The sequence below is a fragment of the Dunckerocampus dactyliophorus genome, chromosome 14 (genome assembly GCF_027744805.1).
Source record: "Dunckerocampus dactyliophorus isolate RoL2022-P2 chromosome 14, RoL_Ddac_1.1, whole genome shotgun sequence".
NCBI lineage: Eukaryota > Metazoa > Chordata > Actinopteri > Syngnathiformes > Syngnathidae > Dunckerocampus > Dunckerocampus dactyliophorus.
Genome location: NC_072832.1, coordinates 16,913,299 through 16,930,603, shown reverse-complemented (window position 1 = coordinate 16,930,603; position 17,305 = coordinate 16,913,299). Strand labels below are relative to the sequence as shown.

At 41.0% G+C, this 17,305-nt stretch overlaps 1 protein-coding gene across 1 annotated transcript; it reads right to left on the bottom strand.

Annotated features, from left to right (window-relative positions):
* Positions 1 to 3,857: 3,857 nt before the first annotated feature.
* Positions 3,858 to 14,349, bottom strand: cdc42ep3 (CDC42 effector protein (Rho GTPase binding) 3). The gene is made up of 2 exons (XM_054799609.1): positions 14,160 to 14,349; positions 3,858 to 5,580 (listed from the first exon to the last, which is right to left on the bottom strand). Exon 2 carries the CDS (start codon positions 5,396 to 5,398, stop codon positions 4,340 to 4,342), a length of 1,059 nt encoding a protein of 352 aa, XP_054655584.1. The 5' UTR covers positions 5,399 to 5,580; positions 14,160 to 14,349; the 3' UTR covers positions 3,858 to 4,339.
* Positions 14,350 to 17,305: the final 2,956 nt, after the last annotated feature.

Here is a 17,305-nt window from a genome sequence, read left to right as displayed (position 1 = left end):
GTTGTGATTTTCAAACGCTCCCCAGCAAGTTTTCTGAACCGCTGTCATCTTGGCAGGACACTGTACAGCAACCAGACTTATCAAAACACAGCCACGGACGCACAGTAAAGCGAAGAAAGAGAAATATTCACAACAATAGCACAATAATAACATTCACTGATATTGTGTTGCGATGATGATACAACACACAATGTGACACAAAAAGGGCCACATTTGGTTTGTTGTTTGACTGACAGTGATTGACCCTGACAGATCTATGCAATGACTGCAAGATACAAAACGAGAGCCAACAGTCCCTGTTTGAGTAGCCTTGAAATTTGGCATGAAAATCCATTTTATTATTATTATAGATAGATAGTTATTATAGATTTGTAGAATATATCTAGTAGAAACAAATGTGGATTTACTTACTAATGCTAACAGATGGACTGCAAGATATAAGATTAGTGACGAGTTGCTGTTTGGTTAGCCTTGAAAGTTGGCATGAAAACCCATATTATTATTCTAAATGTCATAGAATATACCTAGTAGAAAAAATTTGGATTTATTTACTGCCACTTTGGCACGCTTTTTGTCTTTCTGGCTTTTTGACTTTTTGTTTACTTCATCTGCGTCAGTACTTGTGTGGTCCGTGGTCAGGCTCGAAGAAAGACAGTCGGGACAGCTGATGGTAGAAGCACCCTCCGGTAATACACATTCAGTCTCAAACTCACCTTTATCTGACGCGTAGTATCAAAGCAACTTCCCTCGAGATGTGCCAAACACAATACTGAAGAATCTGACGGGGTGACGGCGTCTTTAGGAAATGTGACCAGGCTTACTTCGCCTGCTCGAGTATTCTAGCAAAAGCCTGCCAACAACAGAAAATCAACAAAAAAATGCACCACAACATTATAGAAATGTTTTGCATGGGTAATTCCGAGAGGGTTCTCGAGGTAACCTCACTTCATCGTTCTTTTCCAGTGTACTTTCAGTGATGAAAATATGTAAACATTCAAACACACATCTAACACGGGAAATATGCCTCTCGGTGTTTCAATGCAAAAATAACAAGATGAACATTTGTTTTGGTGTCATGAGCACTTTAAGTGACTGTCAAAAATATTAAAGCAAATATTACGCAGTGTTTCTTTGTGGAAAGGTAAAGGTTGGAAATTTCCAGGGTCACCGTTAGTGGCAAAATCCTTGTCTCCAAGCTGCAGTCACTGACGCTGTGTAATTCTATTTAGCATTCATTTCTAAATGAGCTCTTTATTGAGTCCAATGAATCACACTGGGATTATTTTGTTGCTAAGCATTTAGTCACAGTTTCCTCTGCTCTGCTGAAATGTGAAAATAGTCCATTAATGTTGGATACACAGCCATAAAACAGGGACGCACTGTTCAGAGTCAAACATATGTCCAATATTTGTACTGGATTTCATAAAAGATTGGTATTTCCTGGTATTTTGTGTCCAAAGATCTCTGGCATCCCTACAGAAATTTTTTCTGAACACGTTACACAACACGTTACTGCACTGCGGCAACGGTTTCTGTTTTAAACTAGAGGGAGCTTGCTCGGGGTCTATAGGAAGAAGGCTGTCATCAAGTCAGTGATGTACCATTGCCGGTGTAAGAACAGTAATTACCTTGACAGCACAGGTTTTCATTACTCAAGCATGCCTCTTCAAACTTTTTTACACTAATGTTGGGATTTTCCAGTGGCTGGGGCTGTCATTTGTGATGACATTGGTTTTCTCGCATTCATTCTAACATCTGCTTTTATGGCTGCTTCGGATGCCTTGCATGAGCTGGTTGTGGATGTTTATGGATATCTGCAGCCACATTGGCCGGGTCAGGGACCGAAGAGGAATTTAATCCGGTTAATTATCTGCACATGAGATAGTCTTCCCATCACAAGTGTAAATTCCTTCTTCACAAGCATGGAAGCAGCACATGTGCGGACAGATACTGAAAAATAGGGCTTTCGAAGGCCACGACTCAGGTGAGACTACATGTCGCTGCCCTGCCCTTCCTCACTGCTGGGTCAACATGTCTTTATTGTGACTGCACTGAAGGAAAGGATGCTTCCATCGCTCAGCACTGACCAAAGTTTGCTTTCAGGTTGTAAGTGTGTGGTTTATAACCCCCATGGCTCTCTACATTCTGGCTGATGGATACTGTGACTAGACCAAGACACTCCCTCCCTCTCTCCCTCGAAACAGCTGATTTATGTCTGGTCCAGGACACTTGTGCTCTGTGGCTGGAATGCGGAGAATGTCAAAGACCCCTCCTCTGCAAGTCCCCTCTACATGCAAACAAATGGTGCAGGCGCCTGGTGAAGACCCACCGGTGCTCCCACTGCAGGGCAGGGAGGCAGAATGTAAAGAATGTCAGAGGACAGAAAATAAATCCAATCTGTCCTTTCTGTCAAGCTCTACTTCTTCCCCCTCTCGGTATGTTTCTAATTTCCCTTGTGTGCCTCTTGTTTTTCAACGTCTTTTATCATTTTCAATCTCACAGTTTTGGTGCATGCTCCATACCAGTCAACATTTCCGTTGGAAAATAAGAGACGCTTTTACGGAAAATAAGGGAACATTTGTGAAAATATGGGAAATTCTGGTCTTCCACCATCATTTCCACCGTTAAAGGCGTAAAGACCCAATTGCCTACTGTGTAGGGTGACCAGATCTCCAGTTTTCCCAGGACATGTCCTCTTTTCAGTGGTCCTTCTTTGTCTTTTTTTTTTTTTTTTTTTTTTTTTTTTTTTTAGAAAGTGATGAAAATGACCCGGTTTTCATTGTTTTTCTTTGGGCCAATAACCTGACCTGACTGGATTTGCTAATAATTAATCATTTCATATTGTTTTGTCATACATTTGTCTGATAAGGCTTGAAAAGAGGTACAGCAGGGGTGCCCAAAGTGCGGCCTGGGTGCCATTTGTGGCCTTGTGTAATTTCTTTTTTTTATTGGCCTCTCAGCACATTCTAAAAAAAAATAAATAAAAAATGTAATTAAATAGTATATAATAGTTAATAGTGTATTATAAATGTCATTGGTCCATGACATTTTTTATGGCCCTCAGCATGTTCTAAAAAAGAACAAATTTATTAAAATAAAAATACAATATTTTTTTAAAATCAAGAAAACAAGCAACATTGGAAAAAAAGAAAGATAATTTTACGAGCATAGTGTCATAACATTAAGAGAAAAAATTTGTAATCTTAAAAAGTCATGATATTATGAGGCAAAAAAATTTAATTTTAGAAGAATAAATTTGAAATATTCAAGAAAAAGACATTTTAGAAGTCATAATATGAAAAACAAGCAAAACAAAGAACAAATCAACATTTTGGAAAATTTGTTTGTAAAAAAAATATAATATTATAAAAATAAAGTCAAAATATTATAGGAATATAAACAAAATATTCTAAGGAAAAAATGTACAAGAAGAAAGTTGAAATATTGGTAAGGTTAAAAAAAAGGAAAAATGAGCAAAAATATGTTTTAAAATATGTTTACAGCATAACACTAAGCTTCAAATATAAATAACTTCTTAGCTTTATATAACGGCTTGGGTTGGTTTACGAAATGTAAAATATAAGTGGCCTCCGCATGCTTCGATTTTTCAGGTGGCTTTTGGTGGAAAACGTTTCGACACCCCCGAGCTACAGGTTACGTTACACCAAGTGGACCAGAAGCTGTGTTGCTCCGGGAACACCAGAGACGATTATTTTTTTCCCCATGACAGTTAAATATGGGAAACTATGATGTGAGTGCGCCGGGAAAGATGGGCAAAATACGGTACTTTCCTGGTGCAACGGGAGGGTTGACGTGTATGGCATGCTCACATTCACAGCAAAAAAAAAAAAGGCACGATCGGACAAAACCATTTTATTTGTGTTACAATTCCAAAACACAAATATGCATAGTGTTCTGTCATAGAAAATCGCAAGTCATCGAAGAGACAAAACCCAATAGTGCTTTGTTTAACCCACAAACACAAACACAAACAGTGTTTGACACTCAAATCTGTGTAAAAAAATGAATATTCAGTGGAAGTCCGTGAAGGAGCAGATAATTGCTATGTAGAATATTTACAAAAATCTGATAATCAAAGGCACAATAGAGTAAGTCTGAAGTACATGCAAATGAACATGCCGGCATGGCCAAAATAAAAACAGGATAACAACACTCCATAGAAGCCAGAATACTTATATGTTTTGATAATGAAAACATAGCACATTCGATCACAAGGCTAAAACCTGATTGCGCTCTTTCCCTATTTTGAGTCCATTCTCTCCTCACGGCTGGAGTCATCATACGACCATCACCATACAACCACTCCCTGTTCTCCTGCTCAAGGCCTGCTCTTCACTGCGGGTTTATCCATGATATTGAGCACATCATCCATGATGGATGGGCCCAGATCAAGTTCAAGGGAGAGCAGTGAGCCTGTGATCCGGGCGAGCGACTCCTGTGATGTGCTCTTCTCTTTGGAAAACTCAAAGTCCAAATCGCAGATGCGGCCGTCCTCCACCCCACTGTCTCTGTCCACCCACTCTCCATTGCACTTGGAGAGCTCCTTGAATTCCAAGTTAATGTTGTTGGTGAAATGTCCAAAAAGGTTGCTCTTGTTGAGATAACCTTTGTCATTGTAGATTTTGGTTTTGTCATCCTCTTTTGCGTAAAAACTTTCGAAGCTGTCACCGCTTGTATTGCTGTGAAGGCTTCCGTTAGCTTTGTAGCGCGTGTTGCTATGACCATTGATGTAGTAGTTTGTTGGCGTGTCAATCTTGCTCTCTCTCTTGTTTTCCATGTTAGCCCTGGTGACTGCTTTAGAGTTGGGCTTTGGCGTGCTCTGCAGCAGATCCAGAAGAACGTCAGGCTTTAACTGGGCATCTCTAGAGGGACGTGAGGCTTTGCTGCTGAAGTTGTCAATTGGGTGCAACAAAGTGTCCATCTGCACGTCCTCAACACTGTCCATTTTATGGGGGGTTGTAGGCCCCGTTATGTCCCCCAGTGGCTCAGGTGGCATCGAGAATACAGAAGAGGAAACAAGCGGGAGGGTAAGTGCCTGACAGCCACCAATGGTTGGGAGGGAGATGGCGTTCTTGAGAACAGGAGATGGGGTCTCCACAAAGGAAGCGTCGCCTGTGCTGTTTGCTCGCAGAAACTCACTTTGGATGCCATACTGAGGTTGGGACTCTCCCTTCCCTGGTAGGAGCTCGTACTTCCCCTGGAGGAAGGACATGTCTCCAAAGGTATCTCTCTGTCCACCTCTGCCAATGTGGATGGTGTGCCGAAAGTCGCCAAGTGGCGGACTGATCATGTCTGGTGACAAAATATCGCGCAGGCGGCATTTTTTCCCCTTCTTGCTGTTGGTGGGTTTCAGGTATATGGGCGCTTTTGCTGGCATGACTGTGACTGCGGGGTTCAGACAGAAGCGGGAGTCACTCTACAACTTGTGGATGTTACAGATCCCCTCGGAGAGGCTGGAGTTACATTCTCAGAATTACGTCATCCACGCAGGTATCACAAATGCATTTCAACAGCTGCAGCACGGATCGAGTGGAGGATTCCGGTGAGGACTGTTGCTGTCTGAAATAAAAGACAAGTACAAAGAATGTCAGCACTTTTTCTCATACAGGAACTCAACAATTTTACATTTCCTTTAGAATGTGTCTGGCTGCCGAGACAGTAGCAACTTGTTTCATATCAAGGACTTTAATAATGTCCTTTTTTGTGTGTCTGTCTGACTTGATGTTGACTGTCCGTCTCGGGGGAAAGGCACCGTCAGCCCCTAATATGCCCTTCAAACAATCTAGTGGGTTTTGAGTGAAGAATGAAAAAAAATATTGCCCTGTGAGGCAGTTAGGATTGAGACCTATGAACTCTGCCTAGCAAGAACTGGCCATGTGATCAAGTGATGTGACCAGAAAAAAAACGAACATGGACAGCAAGAGACACTGTTTCTTTCCTGGTATGCAGTCTGTGTCACTCTTCTTAAATCTCAAGACTCCACAAAGATAAAAGGGTTCGATCCCTGCATATTCGCAGTTCAGCTTTCACGTATTTTTGATCAAAACATTATTTCTTATATGTGGGGAAACCCGCCATTTTGTGCTCATCTCCATAATTAGACCGTAATGGTAATGCAAACATTACCATGCTGGGAAGCCCATGTGCACATTTTCTCAACAGGAAAGTACCCTGCGTACCTTGCAGGTTATGAATTAGTATAAAATAGCTTAAATAGCTGTTTAGCATGTACAGTAGACGCCCCTACAACGTAAATAATCCATTCCGAGAACGTTTACGTTATAGGGTTTTTACATTATACGAAGCGTAAAATACATGTAGCCTAATCCGTTCCAAGATCTTCCCAAACTCACCACCTTTGGCCCTTCAAAATATTCAAAGTCCACCAAATATGGTGGGAAAATATAAGAAAACGTTAGCATAAACATAGTAGAGTAACATTCCAATATAAAATAAGGTAATAAATAAGATTACTGTAAATGAATAAAACTGAAAAACAAAAACAATCAACTAGGAAGGGAGAATCCTGTCTCTCGCACAAACTCACGGACGCGCTGGATAAATCAGCCAATGAGATGAGAGCGTAGGCGATGCCCTGACAATCAGCCAATGAGATGAGAGTGTAGGCGGTGCCTTGATAATCAGCCAATGAGAGCGTGAAGCGTCAGAATTTCTGGGTAATTTCCTGCTTGGTTTCTATCGACAACTTTTCCCTTTTTTCTTATCACTTACACTTGGTTTGGGGCCCATGATTACGGTAATTTTACGGTAAGTTAACACAAAGAAAAGTAAAAAAAATTAAGAAGAGATTTCAAAGCGTGCGAACTAGTTTAAGGGCGACTACGATGTGGAAGGGAGAAGCTTGTCTCTCACACAAACTCACGGACGCGCTGGATTGGTCAGCCAATGAGATGAGAGCGTAGGCGGTTTCCCGATAATCAGCCAATGAGAGCGTGAAGCGTCAGAAGGCGTCACCAAGTGTACTCTGTTAGTCATGGAAAATGTTTCCCTCTCTCTGTCGCGTGAGCTATTCAAATCAAATTTCTGAACTTGCACAGACTTGACGCTTTACGTTATATGGAATTTCTTACGGAATACGATGCAAAAACTTTACACAAATTCTTTACGTTCAGTGGAATTTACGTAAAAGGAGGTTTACGTTATGCGAAGTATTACTGTATTGTAGTATATCAACATTCATTTTGATATTTTGTGTGGCGCAGTTATATTGTGTGTTCCATATGTGGTATTTTTGGTAGCACCGTGAGTGATGGAGCCGTTTGCGTTGATGATCTCCTGTTGATTTGTGTAAGAGTTGGATATTTATATGTACTTTTTCAGTGTTGTAAAAAGGCTAAAAGCTTTGTGTTATTAGTATCAACATTTCAGCTTTCTCCCTTAACATTGGTATTTTTTTCCATATTTTCTTTTTTTTTTTAACATTTTTGTTTAATTTTACTTCTAGAACCGGGCCACATTTTGGACACCCATGTGTTAGCGTGTCAAATTAGACATTTTTATGGACGTCTCAATCACTCGTTTTTTCACCATTTGCGGGTGTTCATAGAATATAACGTAGCTTCTTGCAAGAAAGAATAAACCTGATCATCTTCAAACCGGTGATCTGGATTGGATGAGGCTTGACGTGAGGCTGCTGTTCTTTTCACGTGAGCCCCCTTTGGTTCACACTGCCGTGGATGTGCTAATGTAGAACAGCTGGCCCGCACATTGGGAGAGGGGCGGCGAAGGGGGGTGGTTTTAATAGGATCAGTGGAGGGCACCCTACTTTAGGAGAGAGCTACTGCTCAGACACGCCCAAGATGGACAAGAGCGAAGGAAAAGGGTTAAAGGATTGGAGCGAGCGATATATAATCAGGGCAAGTGGATTTTCAGAAAGAAGGTGATGCAGATTGTGAAGTGATTTGGATTTGACAAGCTCAAGATTGACTTTAAATGAAAAGGCTGGCTAGATAGCTCAAAACCCATCACGGCGAGTCAACATTCGTAAGCGGTAGTGAATCTGATGAAGATTCCTGATTGCGTGCTGCCTTCTCTGAGCTTTTTCCATTACAAACAAAGCAGAGAATGTCACCACAAGCTTAGTGTGGGATGAACTCTGTAAAACGGCTGAGAGCACAGTTGGTTTGGCTGATATAGTGAGACATTGTTAAGACAAAGAGAAAACACTCTCATACACAGGCTCTCTCTGTGTATGGTATGTGTGTGTGTGTGTGTGAGATGAGTGGCAATAGGAACGAGAGAGCGTGCCCATTTATAGGCATTTACTTTTGAGGTCCGTCAGAAGTGACCGTTTGACAGTACACCACTGAAAAGAAGTTAACTCTAAAAGAAAACACAAGAGTACTTAAAAAAAAAAACACTCCAGAGAGGCATACTGCATCTGCCTTATCAAAGACGCATTCAGTGTTTATTCAGCAGACATAGGCCAGCACTGGCTGGGGCTGGAGTCCATGTTTACATCAATTCTAGCGTTTTCATTTACATATGCAAGGTAAAGGCCATTAGGACACCAATAAAGCTGTGACTTAGCACGTGCTATACGTAGTAAGGAAGTTGTGGTGGATAGCAACACTGTGCTCAATGCTTATTGGAGGCGTTGGCGTGGTGTGCATAAGGGCTCTAGTGGCTGAGAGCAGTTTTGAATGCACGCTGTGTATTCGAATGCGTTAGGCCATGTCCACACAAACACCTTATTGATGGTGCTTTTGGAAAACTACGGCCTCAAAACAGCTTCAGCGTGTGTGGGTGTGTGTGTGTGTGTGTGTGTGTGTGTGTGCATGGGTAAAACTGGGCTTTTTGGTTTGTTCGAATAAATATATCTTGTGTTTCTCAAAATGAAGTTATTGACTGACTGACGTCGGTTTCATTTTGTGCAGCGGTAGATGCGCGTGCGTGTGTGCGCCTTATAACACGGACGGGGGCTCAAAAAAACACTCATGATGTTTTCTGGGGTCCATGTCAGTGGGTGCTGAATCTAAATACATCTCATTGTACATCTAATATCTCACTATATTGATAAGCAGATGTGCCACCAAGTCAGTTGTGGTTTGGTTGGCCAAAATGCGCATGACAGCCAGTGAATGTGTGTTTGTGTGTTGTGGACCAACATTTGGAAGGGTGATCTTTTTAACTTTTTAATTTGGGGGAAATTTTGATTTTTATGAAAATTCAGCTGCCACTTCGTGCCGTGAATTTAGCGATTTACTCTATCACAGTTTTTCTTTTCAAAATTAATAAATCATGCTGTTTCTCAGTTGAATACGGCCTATTATTAGTAAAAAAAATATGCATAATTAAGCAAATTTTACACATTTTTTTGCCTAAATTAAGTATATTTACAAAAAAAATGACTAAATGAACTACATATACTGTACATATAAGACATATATAAGACATTCAGAAGACACATTCAAAGACTTTGTGATGATATGTAGCATTCTACACTGACTGGTGTTGTTGCCGTTACTGTAATGTTCGGTGAGAAACACAAGCAGGCTTTTATTTCAGGTTTGAATTGTCTCACAACAGGCACAATAATCCCTAACACAAGCTGCTGCGACCATAACCCACGCCAAGCTAAAACTCAAACCCCGACATCACTTCCTGTCCGTGCCACTGGAACACATTTACAGCTACACACGAGTTTTAAACATCTTAAATGACTTATTTTCTCTCATTATGTCGACTATACTGACTAATATGAGTGTAAAAATGACTATAAGAGTGTTATTTCATGTTTGGAGGGCTCTAATAATGTTAAAAACGATATTTATAAGGTTGTAAACAGATTTTCTATGCTCTAACTACAAAAATATTCCATTTATAAATAATGAATCCTATTTTGCGGAAATTCACTTTTCACGGCCAGGTCTGGAACCAGTTCACCGTGATAAAAAAAGGGATTATTCTATCTTCAAAGTGTGATTTATAAAAAAAAAAATATATATATACAGTATATATATATATATATATATATATACTGTACATATATATATGCATTTATTATATGCTTTATTGCTTTGCTGTCTAAAGATCATTTGGAAGTAAAACAAATCTTGTGAGTAAAGTACATTTTTTGATATGTAGCCAACCCAAGTATTTCACACCATGCTATTTTTTCTTCATCTATAAGTGCTACTCCTCCTAAATCATTTGTGTCCTTGACAGCTGATGCTCAATGCAGTGCAGGAGTAACCCAGATATGTACATGCACTCGGAAGGCGAAACACATGCTGCAATCCAAAAACAACATTCTCTAACTATGGGAGCATGTCTATCTATGCTTGCTTTCAGACTTTACTGGCCCACGAAGAGCCTTGACCTTTACCCCTTCAAACACCTGTGGGATGAACTAAAGCAGAGATTGCCTCAGAAATTTTATTTTGGATGAATCCGAATTTTGGCAACATTCAAAATATAGGAAGTCTTCCCAGAAGATTTGGAGCTGTTATAGCTGAAACGGTGGGAGCAACTCCAGATTTCAGTTGTGTAATGACCAGGTGTAGCAATAATAACCTCAGGATTATAGGTTAAATGTCCTGGCCTGCATGAACCTAACTTGGTGCTCCCACAGGGAGAGCATCTCCCTGCACATCCCAGCCAAGGTCAACATTGTTGGCCTGTGAGAAGTCAGCTGGTGTGGCGAAAGCCTCACGGTTCGACCTTCACATCAGACGTCCTGCTAGAAGCTCACTTGGGTTTAAATAGCAAACATGAGAGGAATTTCAGAGGCCACCCGCAAAAGCATGAGAAAAACAATCGTGTCGGTTTTGGCTGCTGCCGCCAACACGCAACACACCTGCCTGAGGTGTGGCAAGGCGAAACTGAGCTCCTCAAGATGATTCATACATTCCGAGAATCTCAAGAATCATAGCAATGCTAGTCGAACTTGTTCTGGATCAACAACAATTGACTTGACGACAACAGTTCAAGGTACCTAGCACGGCTAAGCATTTGCAGATCAAATTAATCTATTTAAGTCAGCGCTTAGTGCTTGTCCAAACAAGGGGACTGTGGCACGTGTTGACCAGTCTGAGCCCAGCAGTGCCGCCACAACAGAATGCGGTCATGGCTTTCATTTACACCTCTGCGGAAGTGGGAATATGATAGCACCCCTCCCTAAATATACTTGCCTGAGTGCCCATCCAGCAAGATAAAGCACAGTGCCGTTGGGTCAGCCGCAGCTATCTGTGCGGGCATGGAGTGACCTGGAGCAGCTCCAGCCTCTTTAAATACACAGCTTTGCCTCATCAGACCCTGCTCAGGGACTTAGTTATTAGCGTGGGGGCAGCATAAGGAGCGAGGTGAGGAAAGATTTTTCTATTTGGGCATTCGGGAGCGAGTCACGTGCGATGGAATTGGGTCAGCATATTATAAGTGGAGTAACCCAATGACAGCATAGCAGTTTGACTGTGGCACCACACTGAGCTTGAAGGGCAGCTGTTATAAATATGACCTGCATGTGACTCCCCTATTTGTCTCAAATAGAAATGATGCACACCCTAAATATTCCCGCTGAAGATGGGATTACTCTTGATGAAGATAGCTTTTTCACATGTTTGATATTTATAGTTAATTATCAGCATATAGGTGACAGACTCTTTATAGAACAACCCAAAGGGGTGTTCTAAATACAGTGGCACTTCGATTAGCTTATTTTTTGGTTTAGATAAAAAATGTACGCCAACAATTAGCTTCGGTTTGCGACTTATCCCTGTTAGCGTACAATATGGTGCGTGTTTCGTCGAGTTATTAATACCCTGCGTGCGTCCAACTGTGTTCTTACAGTATTTTTATCACAAAACACCTCTGTTTGTAGCATGTTAGCATGGAACCCGGAACCAGAAGTCATCAGCATTTGACTCTGTAGTTCTTTGCTAACTAACACAGTTATGCCACAAGACTTTGATTTTCTTATGGATCTCAGCTGCAAAATAAGCCACAATGGAACCAAAGAAAGTTGCAAGAGCCAGCAGAGTTGAGAAACACTATTAAATTCATCAAATAACTTATGCAAAACACAACGGTGGTGTCCGTGTGGACGTCTTTGCACTGTAAAGTGGAACCTCGGTTTTCGGACACCCCAGTTTTTGTATAATTTGGTTTTCGACACACATTTTTGCCAAAATGTTGCCACTCCTGGCATTGCTTGTTTATTCATCCATCCATTCATCCATCAATCAGACACCCAACACCAATTCTTAGTTTAAACAATCCGGTAATCCCTCATTTCTAATGGTTGATTGGTTCCATAATAATTGTGATTAATGAATTTCCGCAAAGTAGGATTTTTGGTTTATAAATGGAATATTTTCGTAGTTAGAGCATAAAAATCGTGTTTATGGCTTTCTAAATATGCTTACATAATTCCATAATTAACATAAAAGACTTGTGCAAGTATGTGTTGCTGTAAATGTGTTTCTGTGTTGGGGGTTCAGAGTTGAGTTTTAGCTTGGTGTGGGTTATGACCGCAACAGTAGCCTGTGTTAGGGATTATTGTGCCTGTTGTGATATCATTCAAACCTGCAATAAAAGCCTGTTATTCCGGCAAACAAGTCTGTGCTTGTGAACATTAGAGTAACATTACTGACATCTATTGACCAGTGTAGAATACTACATATCATCACATAACATCTTTTAATGTGTTTTTTGAATACCTTATATTTGTATTTTACTTCATTTGGCAATTTTAATGCTTGAAAATGTTCAATTTAGGAAAGAAATATGTAAAAATCGCTTAAATATGTATATTTTTGACTAATAATAGGAGGCTGCATTCAACCACAAAACACCATGTTTCCTTTCCATCCATCCATCCCATTCTATGCCGCTTATCCTCACTAGGGTCGCGGGTATGCTGGAGCCTATCCCAGCTGACTTCGGACGAGAGATGGGGTACACCCAGGACTGGTTGCCAGCCAATCGCAATCACATTCATACCTATGGACAATTTAGAGTCTCCAATTAACCTAACATGCATGTTTTTTGGAATGTGAGATGAAACTAGAGTACCCGGAGAAAACCCACACACGCACGGTGACAACGTGCAAAATCCACACAGAGATGGCCAACGGACATTCGACCAGCATGATTGATTCATTTTAAAAACGTGATAGAGTGGAGCCGTGAAATTCGAAGCGCGAAGTGGCGAGGGATCACTGTAGTACGGTGTCACCTGGCGAAGACAAATGAGAACGTTACACAAACTCCTCCGATTGTCCTCCATCCTGGCAAGGAAATAGGAACTCAAACAAGCTAATGATGCGAAAGGGGCCAAGTTAAATGTCTTAAGTGTGTTTAAAAAAGTGTTAAATGTTCATTTATCCATTTCATTCATCATTTATAATTGTTTTAAATTGTTTTTTGCACGTAAAAGAAATTCTTCTCTATAAACTGTTAATTAAAACAAATTAATAACGAGGTACCACTGTATCGGCAAAGGTGAAAGATTCTTCCACTGCGTGTACTTAAATAGTATAACTTAAAAGAGGTTTATACATTGTTGTCCAAGGCTTTGATTTCCCTCAGGCCTCCTTTGCTTCAAGTGAAAATGGCAGCCCTGGAATAGACTCAAGTGTTTGTTTCATGAAGAAAAGCTCAATTATAGGCAAAGGCTGTACTTCTGAGGGGCCTGGTGGCAGTGTGAATAGCAGGGTGAAGCATTTGTTCCGTCTATCTTGCTCCCCTTTTACCACCCGCAAGCATGGCTACAGCCCTCGCCAGCATTATCCTTGGCGTGAGATGAGCGCAGGGAGCCCAAATCAAAGCACACGAAACATGAAAAGAATTCCCACACACCCTGCTTAAAAACACGTAAGTCATTCCTTTCTGTTTGTCTGGTGAATATCACCCAACTCTAATCTTTTCCACTTGGGAGATCAACGCCAACCAGCTCTGATATTTAAACGAACATGCCTCAGATGTGGACTACTCTTTTGGGGAAGCATATCCATGTTGCTCTTGTGTTGAAGGTATCTGCTGGACTTCATGAACCTGCTTTACACAGTGTGCGTGCATTCGCATGTGTCTCTCTTAAAATCAGCTTTAGAGATTTGGTGGAAAAAAAGCCTGCAATCACCAATTCAAAGCACATACATGACAAATAAACATTTTCTCACCTTATAGATGAAGATCCTTCAGAAGTAGCGCCGCTTCCTGATCAATGCACTCGTCACTGTGTGTGTGTGTGTGTGTTGACACTGTCCTGCCTCCTGCCTCTGCCCCACGGCTGCTCTTCTGTTGACTGGGACGTCTGCCGGACAGCTGTTTTTGAATTGCTCCTCGGCTCCTATTCCTCTCTGAAGTCTCTCAAGTCTCCTCCTATACCTCCCTACCCCCCTCCTTCTTCCTTTCTTTCACTTATTCTCTTTCCCTCCCGCCCTCTCTCTCGCTCTCGCTCTCTCTAGTGGCACCTGTGCATGTCTTTTCTCTCTTCTATCAAGATTTCATGTTTGTCTCACATGTCTGCGTGATATTAAGATGTGCATCTGTGTGCTCACTCACACTCATGCACACGCTCTGCTAACAAGAGCTCGTCTGTAAATCCGGTGGGAAGACGTATGCCTGTATTGAAGCATTTCCTAGAATCTTATTTGACTATCACATGCATTCTTTCCACAAAAACTACCTCCCATATCCCATTAGAATGTTTGACTGAACATGCCTTGCACAGAACCCTTATCTTCGTAGTTGCAGCGGGCTGATGCGACAATGTGAGTGGACTTAATTACTGTACTGCAGAGCACTGCAGCAATGCAGCATCTGCAGAGGACGTGTACTTGTAGGTCATCAGAGGACAGCCCCTAAGCAAATGCAGCCCAAACAGTCATCCACGCTGCTTTCTTCAAATCACGTATGAATGACATACTGACATTCCTATGCATCTTGTGTTTATGCATCAATACAAATGGGACTATTTTGGTTTCATTTGGAGCATCTCCTCTTGTCTTGTGATGGTACTTGAACAATACTGCTTCCCTGTCTAACACATGATGCAGAACGTCCTTATGCAAACACACACTCCCTCACCTCCCTCATAGATAGAGTTGCTTGTTTTACGTCTACCTGCCGTTATATTTCATGTGATGCATTGCTGTGATGTTTTGCTTCTGTCATGAATGTGAGCTTGTGTGCGTTTGTGAACAACTTACCGTTGCTGAGACGAGACACGTGCACCGGCGTTATTTACTGCTCGTTTTGGCAGCAGTTGTGAATGAAGCCCTTTAAGCATGGAGTTAGCCCCTGAATGATGTCATCGAAGTGATCATGTGGCCAGCACATGATCAGTAGGTGGAACACACAACTCTGTCTTCTCATTGACGCTATTATACAGTACTGTCATAACTCTCTTCAACTCTATCCCATCACATGTTTTATTTTGGTCCAGATGCTTCATCGGAGGACTTTTGAAAACTGCATTTTCATTCTCAAAAAATGTATTTCCATTTAGGGAACTTTGAATGAGGAACTTGACTAAATCTTGTAATTGCATGACTGTGTGATCTGACTCTAAGTTGCTAACAAAGTGTCAAACTGTATTGCATTTCCTCAGACATAAAGCACATACTTTATATCCTATAAGGAAGTGGCCCACGATAGGCGGTCCACAAGCGAAAGCTTTTCATTTGGCCTGCCGGACATCACCCAAATAATGTACAGTATGTCACAAAAGCATTTCTGGAACCTTGTTTAGCGTACCGGCCAATTATTGTGTTTTTCGGTTAACATGGCAAATTTATGCCCAAATTTCGCCTCAATCTGCATACATTTTCCAGTTAGCGTAGGATATTGAGCGTGTCTTGTGGTGTTATGAATGCCCTACATTAGTCCAACTGTGTTGTTAATGTGTTTTTATCACATCTGTGTTAGCAGCCTATTAGCTTGCTAATACATGGAAACAGGAACGGGAAGTCGGCTTCATCACCTGTCTGTGATGTCATCAGTGGCTGACTGTAGTTCTTCGCTACCTAAGACAGTTATGCCACAAGTCTCAAATGTTAATACAACACATTTTTATAGTTTTACAATTGTAGTTTGACATGCATAAAACAATTCTAAATGCATATAAATGATGAATGAAAGGGATAAATGAACATTTAAAGGGATAGTTTGGATTTTTTGACATGAAGTTGTATGACATCCCCATCAGCAGTGTACTACATCAACAGTACCTTACCCCCCCAATGGGTCCCTCGAGTCCAGTTCTGGTCAGAGAGTTTGATTTCTCAAAACAATATGCATTCAAAAGAGGGGATAAATTTTGTCCATTAGAGTACATTTAGGTTAGAGTCGAACCTTCCAGAACGTATTAATGATGGTAACCAAGGTTCCACTTTATTTTATTATGTCTTTTATTATGATAACACTAAAGAAACAACACTTTTAACGTACTTATCTAGTACTAGGATACCTAATTTTATGCTCAATCGAATGATCTTTAGATTACCAACCGAAATACGTGTTTTTTGGAAGGATCTGACCAGACCAAGAGAATTCAGTGGAGCTCTCTATTGGCTTCTAGGTCTACAAAGTCAGTTTTAATAAACAAACATTTTTTGTTTGTTTACTGAAGTAAGAAAATACGTTCCACTGAAATGAGCCGTGGCGTGCCATCAGAGGAGGCGGTTGAGGCAGAGCCTCATAAATGTATTTTCTGTATGTGTCCAATCGTTTTTAATATTTTAGTAAGTAAAAATCGCTGAATTTGCACATTTCCTGATCAAGTACAGGGCAGAAACTTAAGGTGAGGCTGCCACGAAGCGTCTTTTCTCGGATTAGTGAGCAAGCCCTGTCTACTGTCTGAGTGCATTCAGCGAGTGCACTGAGTTGGATTATGGCGTGGTTGCAGGAATATTTATTATGCACCATGACTTTCTACAGCCTCTTATTGTCTTTAATTTATGTCTTTAATGCAGGTGTGACATCATTTTTTTTTGCTAATCAGACAATATAATAAAAATACAAATGTCATATGGAAGGTGCTTGCAGTACTCGCATCATCCTGAAGGTGCTGGTCACTGTCGTCCTTTCATAGAGAGGAAAGTGAGCGTTTTACGTGTGCGTATGGGCGGGGTGACCCATATATAAGTAAATAATATGCAAATGATCAGATGAGCTCATCTACAGACTCGTAGCGACTTCTCGGACAGCCAATAGCTACTTTTCTTACTGAGGAGTTGGCAACAGTGACCTCACCGCCTGTCACTTGAAATAAGGTGTATCAATGAATGTGGTTGATGACAATGTCACATTTTTTTACATTTTT

Coding starts and splice junctions, on each gene's coding strand:
- cdc42ep3 (XM_054799609.1), bottom strand. CDS start 5,398: ATGCCAGCAAAAGCGCCCATATACCTGAAACCCACCAACAGCAAGAAG.